Here is a 12,242-nt window from a genome sequence, read left to right as displayed (position 1 = left end):
TAAAGTAGTTCTGGCCATGGCTCCAGTGACCTTCTTGATGTCACCTCGTCTTCTCCACACCAGGCCTTGGCTACTTACTGGGAGTTCTCCTGTGTCTTTGAGTTCCCCTGCTGACCCTGTTCACTTGTCATTTGGGGTGGAGGACCGTGTATATTTCAGGAGTGCATGGTATGAAGGACTTTCCTCCATGGGGTCAAGTCAAATGAAAGCCTCCGGGAGTGGCCTGTATCCTGCAAGGGGAGAATTGCCCCAGACCTAATGCCTTTGTGCCGGGTTGGGAAGGCGACTGCTGTTGAAGGAACTGTGCTTCCAAGGAGCCCCACAGCTCTGCCATGCCAGCCAGTGCCAAGGAAGGTTGCATGGGTTCTGCAGGATTCAAGCTCCTATCATCCTCACCTACCATATGTCTCAAACCTGCTCTCGGGTCTCTGCAGTGATGGGGTTTCCCCTCCTAGCCTCTGCCCTGGCTGCTTTTGCTGTGGAGACAGATTCCCTAGTCTCCAGCCTTGACTTTTCCTTCCATCGTGTCAGGGCCATCCCTCCTTGTCCTGCCATTTCCTGAAAGCGTTAATAATCCCTTCATTCACTTGTACTCTCATGGCTTCTGTAGGCTGTGATCGCATCCCCCTGAGCCATCTCTAGTCTAGACAGTGCTGGTCAGGTTCCTGCCCATAGACTTGCCTCCGAAGAAATATGGCCTGGTGCATTTGGCTGTTGGTTCCTCCCTGCTTTCCTCCGATGTTTTCTCCAGTCCCTCAGCCTTCCTCTGCTGGCTGCAGCCTTGAAGCTAAAGGTCCTATGGTGTTCTCAGAAAGCCAGAGAGGATCACCCCAGGGTTCTGTCCTCACTGACACTAGTTGTGCTGTCAGAGCCAGTCACTGAGTGCAGAGCAGCACCTCCATTAGTTTAGCAATAGTTGCCATGTGGCCAGCCCCCAGCTGCCCGCTTTGGCTACAATTACCATGTGGCTGGTGCCCAGTTCCCCACAGGGTGAAGCACTCTGCAACCAAACTCCATTTCTTGTACCTTGGTTTGCTCTTAACCAGCTGATCCTATTTATTCTCTTTTCCAGGGATTCTGCTCCTGGCTCATTTCCATCTATCAAATGAAGTAAGTACGTGTCCTGTCCTGTCTACATTGGATGGCAGCTAACTGGCCTCTCTCTGCCTTTCTGTGTACCCAAGATACCACGTGGATGTCACTCATCATCAATGAGTATCCCAGTACTACTGTATCTGCTTGGCATCCCTTGATCAGAAAGCATCTCCTTTGGGAGCAATGGGCTTTTTGTTCATACACCCTGCTGTCCCTTTTGTCTTGTCCCATCCTTCCTCTGCATTGGTTCTGGTGAGTGCCCCTTCCCACCCTAAGGGTTATTCAGGAGGCCCACAACATACCCGAAGTTCAGGAAAAGTTTGGCAGACTTCCCCTCCCACCTTTATGTTGTGGATGCCCCTTGGTTCTGCCCAGGTCCAGAAGAGTGTAGCATCACGCAAAAAGTCTGTTCTCAGGGGCAGTGGGTATCAGAAAGGGCTGGAAAACCCAAGAGAGGCCAGACCCAGGGGATTTCCACCTCCCAGTTGGTAGAATTGGCTAGTTCAGGAAAGTGTCCAGACTTGGTGGTTCACTGGCTGGAATCTCCAGCTGCAGGGAGATCACCATGCCCCCTTGTGGCCATCCAGGGATCCAGCGCTACCCTGTGGGAATTAGAGATGGAGACCTCTGGTTAGGTGTCTCCAGGAGCTGGTGCAGAATTGTTCCTTTCGGGGTATCTTCCAGGGCTTTGTCCAAGCTTGGATTAAATGTCCCAAATAAGGAGACTCCCCTTATCCCTTCCCTTGGGGACTAGTTTGCATCTCTATAGATGCCCCATTCCACAGGTTCCATCCTCCAGGGAGAGCCTCAGAGTGCTCCCCTCCTGAATCCCTTGAGTGCTCTCAAGAGGGATGGCATGAATTCGAGCTCTACAGCCTTTGGAGCTGGGGCTTTCCACTGAAGAGTGGGGAGCCACATCCGCTGAGTGGGGAGGGGCGATGTCACATTGCCTGCACTGATACGCTGTCCACCTCTGTTCGGACAGGGACGAGGAGCTTCAGAGCAAGTGTGGGATTGATGCTACCACCTACCTCTCTTTCCAGCGCCACATCCTGGTGCTGGTCATGATCGTCTGTGTGCTCTCTGTGGCCATCATCCTGCCTGTCAACTTCTCTGGGGACCTCATGGGTAGGTCATTCTCCAAGCCTAAGGGGTGACCCCAGTGGCAAGGCACAGATTCCCACCGCACGTGGATGGGCATCATGCATCAAGCAGGATTGGGGAATGATGCTGTCAGTTATCTGGGGATGTGGAATCCTGGGATAGGTGTGGTGCCCAAAAGACTGGTCCAATGCAGGGGGTCATGCGTGAGAGATTGGTACCATGGGGTGTGAGTTGTGGCCAGCTGTGGGGTATCAGAAATGGGGGAGATCAGAGAAGCTTTGGGGCTTGCAGGAGGAGGCCAGGAGAAACCCTAGGGGAGCAGTAGAGAGAAAGGAGCCAGGAGGATACCCAGAATGGGGGAACTGTTTATGTTCTGGGCCTGAACCTCTTGAGATGCGCAACTTTCCCATGACCTCCATGCTTCCCTGACCTCTTCTCTTCCAGGAAACAGTCCAGCTCATTTTGGCCGGACGACCATCGCCAACGTCCCAACACAGTATGTTCCCCTCACACCTTGCAACTGGGCTCTCCGCTGTGAGTGGGGTGGCTGCCAGGAGCGAGTGGGCCACCAGAGCACAGGCTTAGATCATCACCAGGGTGGGGATTGGCCTCTGGGACCAGGGACGGGGTTTACTTTTACGTGACTCATAAAGATCCCATGTCTGCTGCACTGCACAGATGTGCGAGCAGTTGATGGCCAGACATGGACAGCTGTGCAAGAAGAGACGGGAGCCTGCATTCCTAGGCTGTGCACTAAATGCATCTCCTGCTGGAACTGCCATAGGTTGGTGCTAACACTGCCCAGCCAGCACTCCTACACCATTCAGTACAGCTCCTCCTGCCGGGAAAGGCTGGTCTGGAGCAGCTTGAGTTTACACATTTTCCTGCCTTATTCCTTCAGCAGCTCAACTAGTGCTCCTGCAGCATTCCCTCTGCTGCTCTATTGGAAGGGGCTAGGACTGCAATGACTGAACTCCCTGGGCTTGCCCTCCTGCACCCATTCCTTAGAGCACCTTGTGCTGGAAGAGGCTGGGACTGCAGTAGCTATGAGCACAGATTTGCACCATGCGATTTTGATTTGCACCATGATGGGCCCTCAGTTTGCCTTCTAAGTGGAGAGGATGGCGGGTCTGCTGTGGGTTTCACTGATCTCTAATGGGAGGCTGCTTTGTCAGGATGTGGATCTGTTCCTTTTTCTTGCACAGAGACCGTCTCCTGTGGCTGCACAGTATCTTCGCTCTCATCTATTTCATTATTACCATCCTCTGTATGGCTCATCACTCTGTTCAACTCGAATACAAAGAGGATGAGAAGGTAAGATGCCCCCAATCTTGTTCTGCCCCTCCCAAACTAAGGGGGCCCTGCACGACTTCACTTGTCCTTTTCCATCTGTGCTGTTACAGGAACCACAGAATACAGTAGATCTTTACAGATGGCTTAGAGTTGGGTTTACTGGAGAAGGTGGATTTCTCCCAAATATGCCTTAAAATTAAAGAAATCCTCTGCTTGTGCCCCACTTCTGCCCCCTTCAAGTTGAAACTTGTTTGTGTGGCTGTTGAGGCGCTGAGCTTACCCCATGGAGCATCAGAAGTGGTCACGTCTAGTGGTTACAGCGGGTCGTGTTTAGTGGTTACAGTGGGGAGTCAGTAAAGGGAGAGTGTGTGCTTGAGTAGTTATGACCTGGAACTAGAAGTCAGGATTTGTTCTGTTTCCCCCCTCTTGGAGGGAGTGTAGTGAACTAGCAAGGGCTGGGGATGGGGGAATCATGACTTCTGGATTCTGTCCCAGCTTTGTCACCAATTCTTGTGCATGTCTTTTCTCCTCTCTGTGCATCAGTTTTCTCCATCTGTGCAATGGAAGAAAAGATACTGACCTTTCTTCCAGGGAGAATGTGAGGTGCTGCAGAGGCAGGAGTGTTAGAATCATAGAATCATAGGACTGGAAGGGACCTCGAGAGGTCATCGAGTCCAGCCCCCCGCCCTCAAGGCAGGACCAAGCTCCGTCTACACCATCCCTGACAGATGTCTATCTAACCTGTTCTTAAATATCTCCAGAGAGGGAGATTCCACCACCTCCCTTGGCAATTTATTCCAATAGTTGACCACCCTGACAGTTAGGAATTTTTTCCTAATGTCCAATCTAAACCTCCCCTGCTGCACTTTAAGCCCATTACTCCTTGTCCTGTCCTCAGAAACCAAGAGGAACAAATTTTCTCCTTCCTCCTTGTGACACCCTTTTAGATATTTGAAAACCGCTATCATGTCCCCCCTTAATCTTCTTTTTTCCAAACTAAACAAGCCCAGTTCACGAAGCCTGGCTTCATAGGTCATGTTCTCTAGACCTTTAATCATTCTTGTCGCTCTTCTCTGTACCCTCTCCAATTTCTCCACATCTTTCTTGAAATGTGGCGCCCAGAACTGGACACAATACTCCAGCTGAGGCCTAACTAGTGCAGAGTAGAGCGGCAGAATGACTTCACGAGTTTTGCTTACAACACACCTGTTGATACAACCTAGAATCATATTTGCTTTTTTTGCAACAGCATCAATGTTGTGAATGCAAAACCGAGCCTGGTTCTGCTCTCCGATCCCTCTGTCTCAGCTCCTCTTTTCCTCTCCCAGGTTGCCCGGACACTGCTGGTCACCCGGATTCCCAAGGAGATCACAGACTCCTCCCTTGTCATCAAGCATTTTCAGTGAGTAGAATGGCAGGCAGATGCTTGATCTGTGCCTATCGCTGTGAGCTTCCCTGCCCTGGTTCTGCTGATTCTTGACAATTCATTGGAAGGAGACAGGTTGGGACACCCAGGGCCTGGGTGAGCAGTGAAACATTAGAGGAACGTCAGTGTAGAAATAGGTGATGGTGCTTGAAGCCAAAGGTCTCTGGTAATAGAGAAGGTGATTCTGCTCCCTGCTGGCTGCCATGGCAAAGGCAGGTACAGAAAATACAGCTATCCTCCCTTCTTCTCATCCATCATTGCCCAGGGAAAGACTCATCTCCTAGGGAGTTAGTTAGTGCCTGCGGCAAGAAGGCTGTTCCCCTCAGAAATCCCAGCTCCCTTGTGGAGCTGAAGAGGAGCCAGCGGGGCTGGGAAAAGTGATTGTTTAGAGTTTCTTCAGCCTCCTGGAGGGGAAAGTTTCATGTCTGTCTGTCTGTGCCCACAGCGAGGCCTATCCCAGTTGTACTGTCACCAGTGTCCAGTTCTGCTTTGACGTTCGCAAGCTGATGAAGCTGGATGCAGAGAGGTGAGTCTGTGCTGTGGCTGTGACCTCCCTAGGAGCTGCATGGAGCTCTCTCGCTGTGCCTGCACATCACCCACTGACGGGCTCCAAGAGTCTGCATTCGCACTGCCTCTGCAGGAGTCTCCTCAGCCATCATCAGCCGGGAAAAGGACAGAGCACCCCCACTCCGTCCATATGGCCTCGGGAGTCCCGGGGCTGGTGGGAAAAAAGTCACATAGCACAGGCCTCCCTGGACAGCTTTGGCTTCTTTATTTGAGGTTCCTGTTGCCCTTACCTGTCTGGCAGGCTGTGCCTGGGGTCCCTGAGGTCTAGTGCCAGTGAGCATTGGCCCCTCCTAGTGTTGGCATTTCACCAAGCCCTCATGCCAGGAGGAGCATGCCTAGCAGCATGGGCCCACCAGGCATCCCCCCTCTGTCCCTGTCCACCATGCGATGTCTGGGGTACTCATGGCCTGGCATGCTGGGGTGGAGCATGCTATGGAGGACACGGGGAGCATCTGGGTATAGATGGAAGAAAGGCTCCTTTCCAGCAAATTAGGGGAGCTGCTCCCTTTTCTGGGAAGCCTCCTGAAGTGTCCTCTCCGATCCCATTCTTGGCAGGCGCAAGGCGATGAAGGGACGACTTTACTTTACCACCAAGGCACAGAAAGAGGGGAAAATCATGATTAAAACTCACCCCTGTGCCCGCCTCTTCTGCTGCCGTGGCTGCGCCTTCGAAGAGGTAACACTGGCCCACAGCGACCGGATGGGAAGAGTCTCTCCTGATTTTCCGTCCCTCCTGCTGCTGTGCTCCTGTGACAGCGTCTGAGCTGTGCTGCTCCCCAGGCTCCTTCCCACCATGCACTCTGGAGAAAGGAGGCTCCAGCACCTCACCGCTGCTGAGATTGCCAAGGAACCCTCAGCGCAAGAGCAGCTGTCCACAGATCAGTAAACAACCCAGAGCATTAGTGAGGTTAAGGGGCAGCCAGACCCCAGCACCCACACTGATGGGAGCCTGAATGGTGTATTTAGGGAACACTTGCCCGCTACTGCCCTCTAGTGGCACAAATGGCTGCTTGCAGCTGTTGTTCCAACCCAGACAGCTGTCTCCTTGACAGGGTTGTGCTTTTGCAAGCTGCGTCTGCCTGGGGAGCCTAAAATGATGCAGAGTCCCTCTCATTCTCACACACATCTCTGGGCACGTCCCCACCACTGCTGATTCACAGTGGCTGTGCATCCTGAGTAAGCTGTTGAACACTGTTTCTTAATATCTCTTTCTGCACAATCATTATCCAGGCCCCTTTGCACTAGGTGCTGAACATGCCCACAGAAAAATATAAGCCCTGACTAGCAAAGATCCTACAAGTTACTCCTCACTGGCAGATCACAATGTGCACCAGGCTAGACCCTGCCCACACAGAGCAGCTCTATTCAGGACAGTGGCCTAAGAAGACAGGGGATACCTCTGCATGGTGAGAGAGGGACACAACCAGAGAGAGGAAGGTTTAAAATCCATAGGTATGTCTGCAGGTTCTCTCCAGCATTCTATGCATCAGTCACTAGCTGGTGTTGCATAGGCACCACGGCTGGCATGAGTCCGGAGGAGCAATCTGAAGGAGGAGGATGTAGTGACCTTATGGCTCAGTGTCCCTTGTTTCTGCCCTGTTTTTTTAGGGAGAGGGTGGATAGTGTGGGAGCCAGATGCCAGCACCCAATAGCCTTTAGCCCAGTGATGCTGGAGTTATACATACGTGTGGTAGTGGTAGTTTCAGCTTCTTCAGCATGGTTCCCAAACAGTGCCTCCTTAGGTGCTGCAGGAATGCATCGCCTGCCCTAGTTTGGACCACAGGCCCCAGGTCCTTCTTGGAATCCTTATTTCCTTTGCATGGGTGAAGGAGGAGTTTTGATGAACCAAACCAGCTCCTCCTATCCCCTCTTGCCACTTGCTCAGCCCCTGGCCCACAGCAAGCAATCCAAGAGTTGATGTGGCAGCCCCCAGATTTCATCCCTGGTGGTTGGCTGGGATGTCAGTCCCCACCCCTCTGAGAAGAGAGCTCTGTTTTAACATGGTCTTTCTTCTCCCCCTTCAGGTGGATGCTGAGCAGTACTACGGGGAGCTGGAGGAGAAACTGACCGATGAGTTCAATGCTGAGCGCAACCGCATCACGCTCAAGCGTCTTGACATGGCCTTCGTCACTTTCCAGGACGAGAGGATGACTGCAGTGTGAGTGCTGGCCCCTGAGAGAGCTGGGCTGAGGCCCTGCTAGCTAGGAATGGCCCCTTGGGCAGGCTGAAAATAATTTTCCCCTACACATTTCCTCCTCCCCATGGGAAATTAACCAGAAATGCACACAGCTCTGGGCAGCTTTGGCCTCTCTAGCTCTTTCCCCTGCTGGGTTTGGGACCAGGGATCGTTAGTCTGTTCCTGTCCATCCCAGATCCGGGGGTGGGACTGTCAGTGGCCCTGGCACTTTGAAGCCATCCAGGAGTTCTGTGTGGATGCTGATGTTCAGTCAGCTAAACCCAAATGGTTGTTCTGTCTCAGGTTGACTCTGCCTGTCATATCAGCAGAGGTAGTGACCTTTGAGGCTATGTCTACACTGCAGCCTTTTGTCAGCAGAGACCATGCAAATGAAGCGCTCATTAGCATTTGTTGCGCTGTCATTTGCATATTCTCTGCCGATGCTTTTGCTGAAGAGATTTTTGCGCAAAAACAAGCAGTGTAGATGGGTCCATTTTATGCAAAAAAAAACTTTTGCGCAAAATCCTGTATACCTCATTTTTTGAGGCAGAATGGCTCTTGCACAAAAGGGAAAGGAAGAGGAAATGCAAATGAGCACTCCATTTGCATTTACTCTTCTGCAAGAGGCTCGTAGTGTAGCCGTAGCCAAATGTGGGAGCAGGAATCTGTCCCATGAGTCACGGTCTCCTCTGCCTCCTCTCTCCTGTAGGATTTTGAAGGATTACAGCCGCATCCACTGCCGCAGGCACCCTCAGCAATCCTCTGTGACCACGGTGGTAAAGTCCCACAGCTGGGGCGTCCGCTATGCTCCCGCCCCCAGTGACATCATCTGGTAAATCCCCGCACAGCTCGATGGAAGGGCACCAGGCATGAGGTGGCTCCAAGGGTTTAATTCTCTCTGATCCTTGTCTGAGAAGTTCCCTCTGCAGAGTCTGAGCAGTGACACCAGTGCAGCGAGTTTGCAAGTCTCAGCTGGGCCAGGCAAGGGAGGGGAAAACAGTGTCTCCCAGGCTTTCCCTGGCATTGGTGAATCCAGAGCTCATTGCAGGGGACACAGAGAACCCATTGTGCTGGCTCTCCAGGTCCCTGGGGATGCCCCCAGTACCTGTTACGGGTGGGTCATTGCAGGGGCTGGTGGTGTTGAGATGGGGTGGGATGAGAAACCCAAAAGCAGAAGTCCTGGAATAGTCTGAAAGGATGTGGGTGGTGTGGGAGGAAGGTAAGGGGCAGATGGGAGGGAGCTGGAGGATCAGGCTTCTGAAGTGGGGAGACCCCAGTCACCACACTTGCTTGCTTTTCCCTGTGCTCCACCTGCTGGATACTCTGTTCTCTCACAGGGAGAATTTATCTGTCCGTGGCTCATCATGGTGGGTGCGATTTGTCCTGCTCAATTTCTGCCTCTTCATCCTCCTCTTCTTCCTCACCACACCTGCCATCGTCGTCAACACCATAGACATGTTCAACGTGACACAGCCGGTGGAGAGCCTCAAGGTAGCTGATTCCCCCGACTCAGGGACCTGCCTAGGGGATTACCCATTTCCATGCTAGTTTGAGAAGGGGGCGGTGTGCCCTGTCTCTCTGCCCCCCGAGAAGAGGAGGGCCATGCCTCTTCCCTGCTCCATGAGTGCAATGGCTGTCATCTTGGGAAGGGGAGAACCCAGCTGGTTGGCAGCCACATGTCCCTGATGGAGGTGTCCTCGGGCTCTGGCTTTCTGTATGAGGTCTGGTATGCGTGACTACCAAGGTATGGGATCACTGCCTGGGGAGCGTGGGGACCCCAAGGGACAAGGCAGCTTTGTGAGTGTGGGGGGACCATTACAGACTGTAACAAGTGCTGGGCTGCTCCAGAGCTGCCATGAAGCCAGCCCCTTCCTCTCCAGTGAGCCTGTGAGCTGTAGCTAGGGGCCTGGGTGCTTGCTCTGTCCCAGTCAAGACTTCTGTCCTCAGTCTCGCCTTCCCACCAGTGCGGAATGACTATCCCAGCTGCCCTCCCACCAGCCCAGCAGGGTCCTAAGCTTGTCTCCGGTCTCTCCTCTCCCCAGAATCCTGTCCTCACCCAATTCTTCCCCACGCTGCTGCTCTGGGCCTTCTCTGTGTTCCTGCCCTTTGTCGTGTACTATTCCGCCTTCTTCGAGTCACACTGGACCAGGTAACTCGCCACCTGTGCACTCTGACCTTTCCCCCTGGGGCCTGCCTTTCCCCTCAGGAGCTTCAGAAGGGTAGCTGAGTTAGTCTGTAACTGGAAAAACTTCAAAAACAATGAATAGTCTAGCAGCACCTTAAAGACTAAAAATACAGGTAGATGGTATCATGAGCTTCGTGGGTTGTGTCCGATGAGAGAAGGGGTACTCGAGAAATCTGGGGGTGTACGTCAACAAAACTGAAATTTGGCGAAAACTGAATTTTTGTTTTAAGTTTTACAGCGCTTTATTATTTTTGTACTTTTTATACCCAAAAATTTCATCGCCTGCCCTGCTATGATTAAGTTGTTCAGACGAACATTGTTGCAATGGTAGAAAAGAAATTGTGTCTGAAAACTGTAGGTATTGAGAGTACTTATAATTTTTTTAAAGGGGTACTTTATAAAAAAAGGTTGAGAAACACTGCTCTAGTCCATCTCCAGGCATCAGGCTGGTCTTGGTCCCTACAGTCCCCAGGCTACCGTCCAGTCTAGGCAAAACAGGCCACCAGTCAATCCCTGAGGAGGCAGTTCCATGCCCTGAGAGATCGCTCCCTCTGCCCTTGTCTGCGCTGGCCATGTTACTGTGCTAGGGGCTGCCTCAGCAGCCCCCTGGCATCTGCACACACAAGTGCTTCACTCCACTCGAGGGCACTCAGTTATGGTGCAGACAGGTCCTGAATTTCCAAAGCTGTAGAACAAGTGAAGCTGAATGGGCCCCTGCACAGTTGTTTCCATGCCTCCGTGGATGGAGGTGCAGGCATCTTCCTTTTTAAAAATGACCTGCTAACAGAGGGGTTCTCAAAGCTGCCCCCCGATGAACCCCCTTTAGTTAGCCAATGGAGTCCCCTCTCTTCTCCCTTTATCTGCGTTAAACCTGCCCCTGGGCTCCACTAATGCCTCCCCATGGTTGTAATCAGCAGTCCCACTGTGGCTGTCCAGCTGTATTCCTCTCTGCTCTATTCACAATACCCCGCTAACAGTACCCCCTGCAGGTGGCCCAAGCCAGCCAGTGTCCCCCAGCCATGGTCCTCCCATGGGCATCCCCTGCAAGGGCCATATCCCGTCCCCCGGCACAGCATGTGAGCCTCCAGGCTCCAGCACTGAATGTTTTGAGCTGGCAATCCAGCCGTGATTCGTGGGTGAGTAGTAAAGCTGGCAGTTGCTGCTTGCGAGCTACAGTCAGTTTTCCAGCTGCAAATACTACAGTGGGAAGTAGTGAGATTTAGAGAGAGAGAGAAAGTAGGATTGGAAGGGCAGGGAGCTCCCCAGATGGCATCACCAGACCCTGCTCCCATGCCGGGGCTTCTTCACAGTTTAGGGAAAGAATCCGCACCTTCCTCAGTCAGGCTATGTCTAGACTACATGGCTCTGTCGATGGAGCCATGTAAAATAGTTTATTCTGCATAGTCAAAGAAGCAGGGATTTAAATAATCCCTGCTTCATTAAAATAAAAATGGCCACTGTGCTGTGCCGACGATCAGCTGATCCGGCACAGCGCGGCAGTCTAGACACGGTGCGGTCGACAAGGGAAGCCTTTGTTGACCGCTCCGGTAGGGCATCTCTCCTTCCAGTTTCTCTTCTGCCTCCAAAATGTATAAAGATCTTTTCCTTTCTCTGTAGGTCGAATGAAAATCAGGTCACGATGCATAAGTGTTACTTCTTCTTGGTGTTCATGGTGATCATCCTCCCCTCACTGGGGCTGACCAGGTACAGTCCATGTGCATACTCCTGTAGAGTGGGAATTACAAATATGTCCCTGGAGCTCTTCATCCTGACGGATCAATCCCAAAGTATTTTACAGCAACGATGGGTACGTCTAGACTATAAGCCTCTTTCGAAAGAGATCGTATAGACAGCCACAAGGGTTTTGAAAAAGCAATCCACATTTTTGAAAAAGAGCACCCAGGCAATCTGGACACACTCTTTCAAAAAAGCCCTGGTTGTATTCAAGAATGCCTTTTTTGAAAGAGCTCTTTTGGAAAAAAAGGCGTTCTTCCTGGTAAAAGTAGGTTTACCAATGTTGAAAAAAACGCCACATTCTTTTGATTTAATTTCAGAAGAACGTGACAGCCAGGTGAAGTTTTTTCGAAAAAAACTCAGTAGTCTAGACACACCCTGTGTGTGTCAGGATCATTTCATCCACCACTGAAATGCAGCTGTCTCTGGAAGGGAACCCAGCTGCTCTAAGCACTAAACAGTTCTATCCACCAGTTAAGGCAGCAAGGGAAGTATAGTGTATCCTGGTTGAGACATAACAGGAAATTAGATAGGAAGCACAGAATTGCCCAGGTGGAAACTGACCAGGATGCCAAGATGAGCTCCCTGACTCTTGGGCAATGCGCAGGAGTGTCTTTAATAACCCTGCCTATTCCAGGGGGCATCAGTGTTGGGGCTCCTCT

The 12,242-nt window shown here is 51.9% G+C and overlaps 1 protein-coding gene across 10 annotated transcripts in view; it reads left to right on the top strand.

Annotated features, from left to right (window-relative positions):
- TMEM63C (transmembrane protein 63C) overlaps nucleotides 1-12,242 on the top strand; it is a 75,683-nt gene that overhangs the window by 53,845 nt on the left and 9,596 nt on the right. For all 10 annotated transcript variants that reach the window (XM_075926800.2, XM_014570817.4, XM_006117793.5 and 7 more), the window contains 12 exons: nucleotides 1,073-1,110; nucleotides 2,081-2,223; nucleotides 2,644-2,695; nucleotides 3,405-3,513; nucleotides 4,821-4,894; nucleotides 5,364-5,444; nucleotides 6,041-6,161; nucleotides 7,510-7,643; nucleotides 8,371-8,493; nucleotides 8,999-9,152; nucleotides 9,704-9,810; nucleotides 11,464-11,550. In XM_075926800.2, the coding sequence (XP_075782915.1) occupies nucleotides 1,073-1,110; nucleotides 2,081-2,223; nucleotides 2,644-2,695; nucleotides 3,405-3,513; nucleotides 4,821-4,894; nucleotides 5,364-5,444; nucleotides 6,041-6,161; nucleotides 7,510-7,643; nucleotides 8,371-8,493; nucleotides 8,999-9,152; nucleotides 9,704-9,810; nucleotides 11,464-11,550 (1,223 nt within the window). The remainder of the gene's footprint in view (nucleotides 1-1,072; nucleotides 1,111-2,080; nucleotides 2,224-2,643; nucleotides 2,696-3,404; nucleotides 3,514-4,820; nucleotides 4,895-5,363; nucleotides 5,445-6,040; nucleotides 6,162-7,509; nucleotides 7,644-8,370; nucleotides 8,494-8,998; nucleotides 9,153-9,703; nucleotides 9,811-11,463; nucleotides 11,551-12,242) is intronic.

Source organism: Pelodiscus sinensis, chromosome 5 (genome assembly GCF_052426305.1).
Source record: "Pelodiscus sinensis isolate ZL-2025 chromosome 5, ASM5242630v1, whole genome shotgun sequence".
In the NCBI taxonomy this organism is placed as follows: domain Eukaryota; kingdom Metazoa; phylum Chordata; order Testudines; family Trionychidae; genus Pelodiscus; species Pelodiscus sinensis.
Note: the sequence above shows the minus strand (reverse complement) of the source record. Positions and strands in the feature narration are given on the sequence as shown.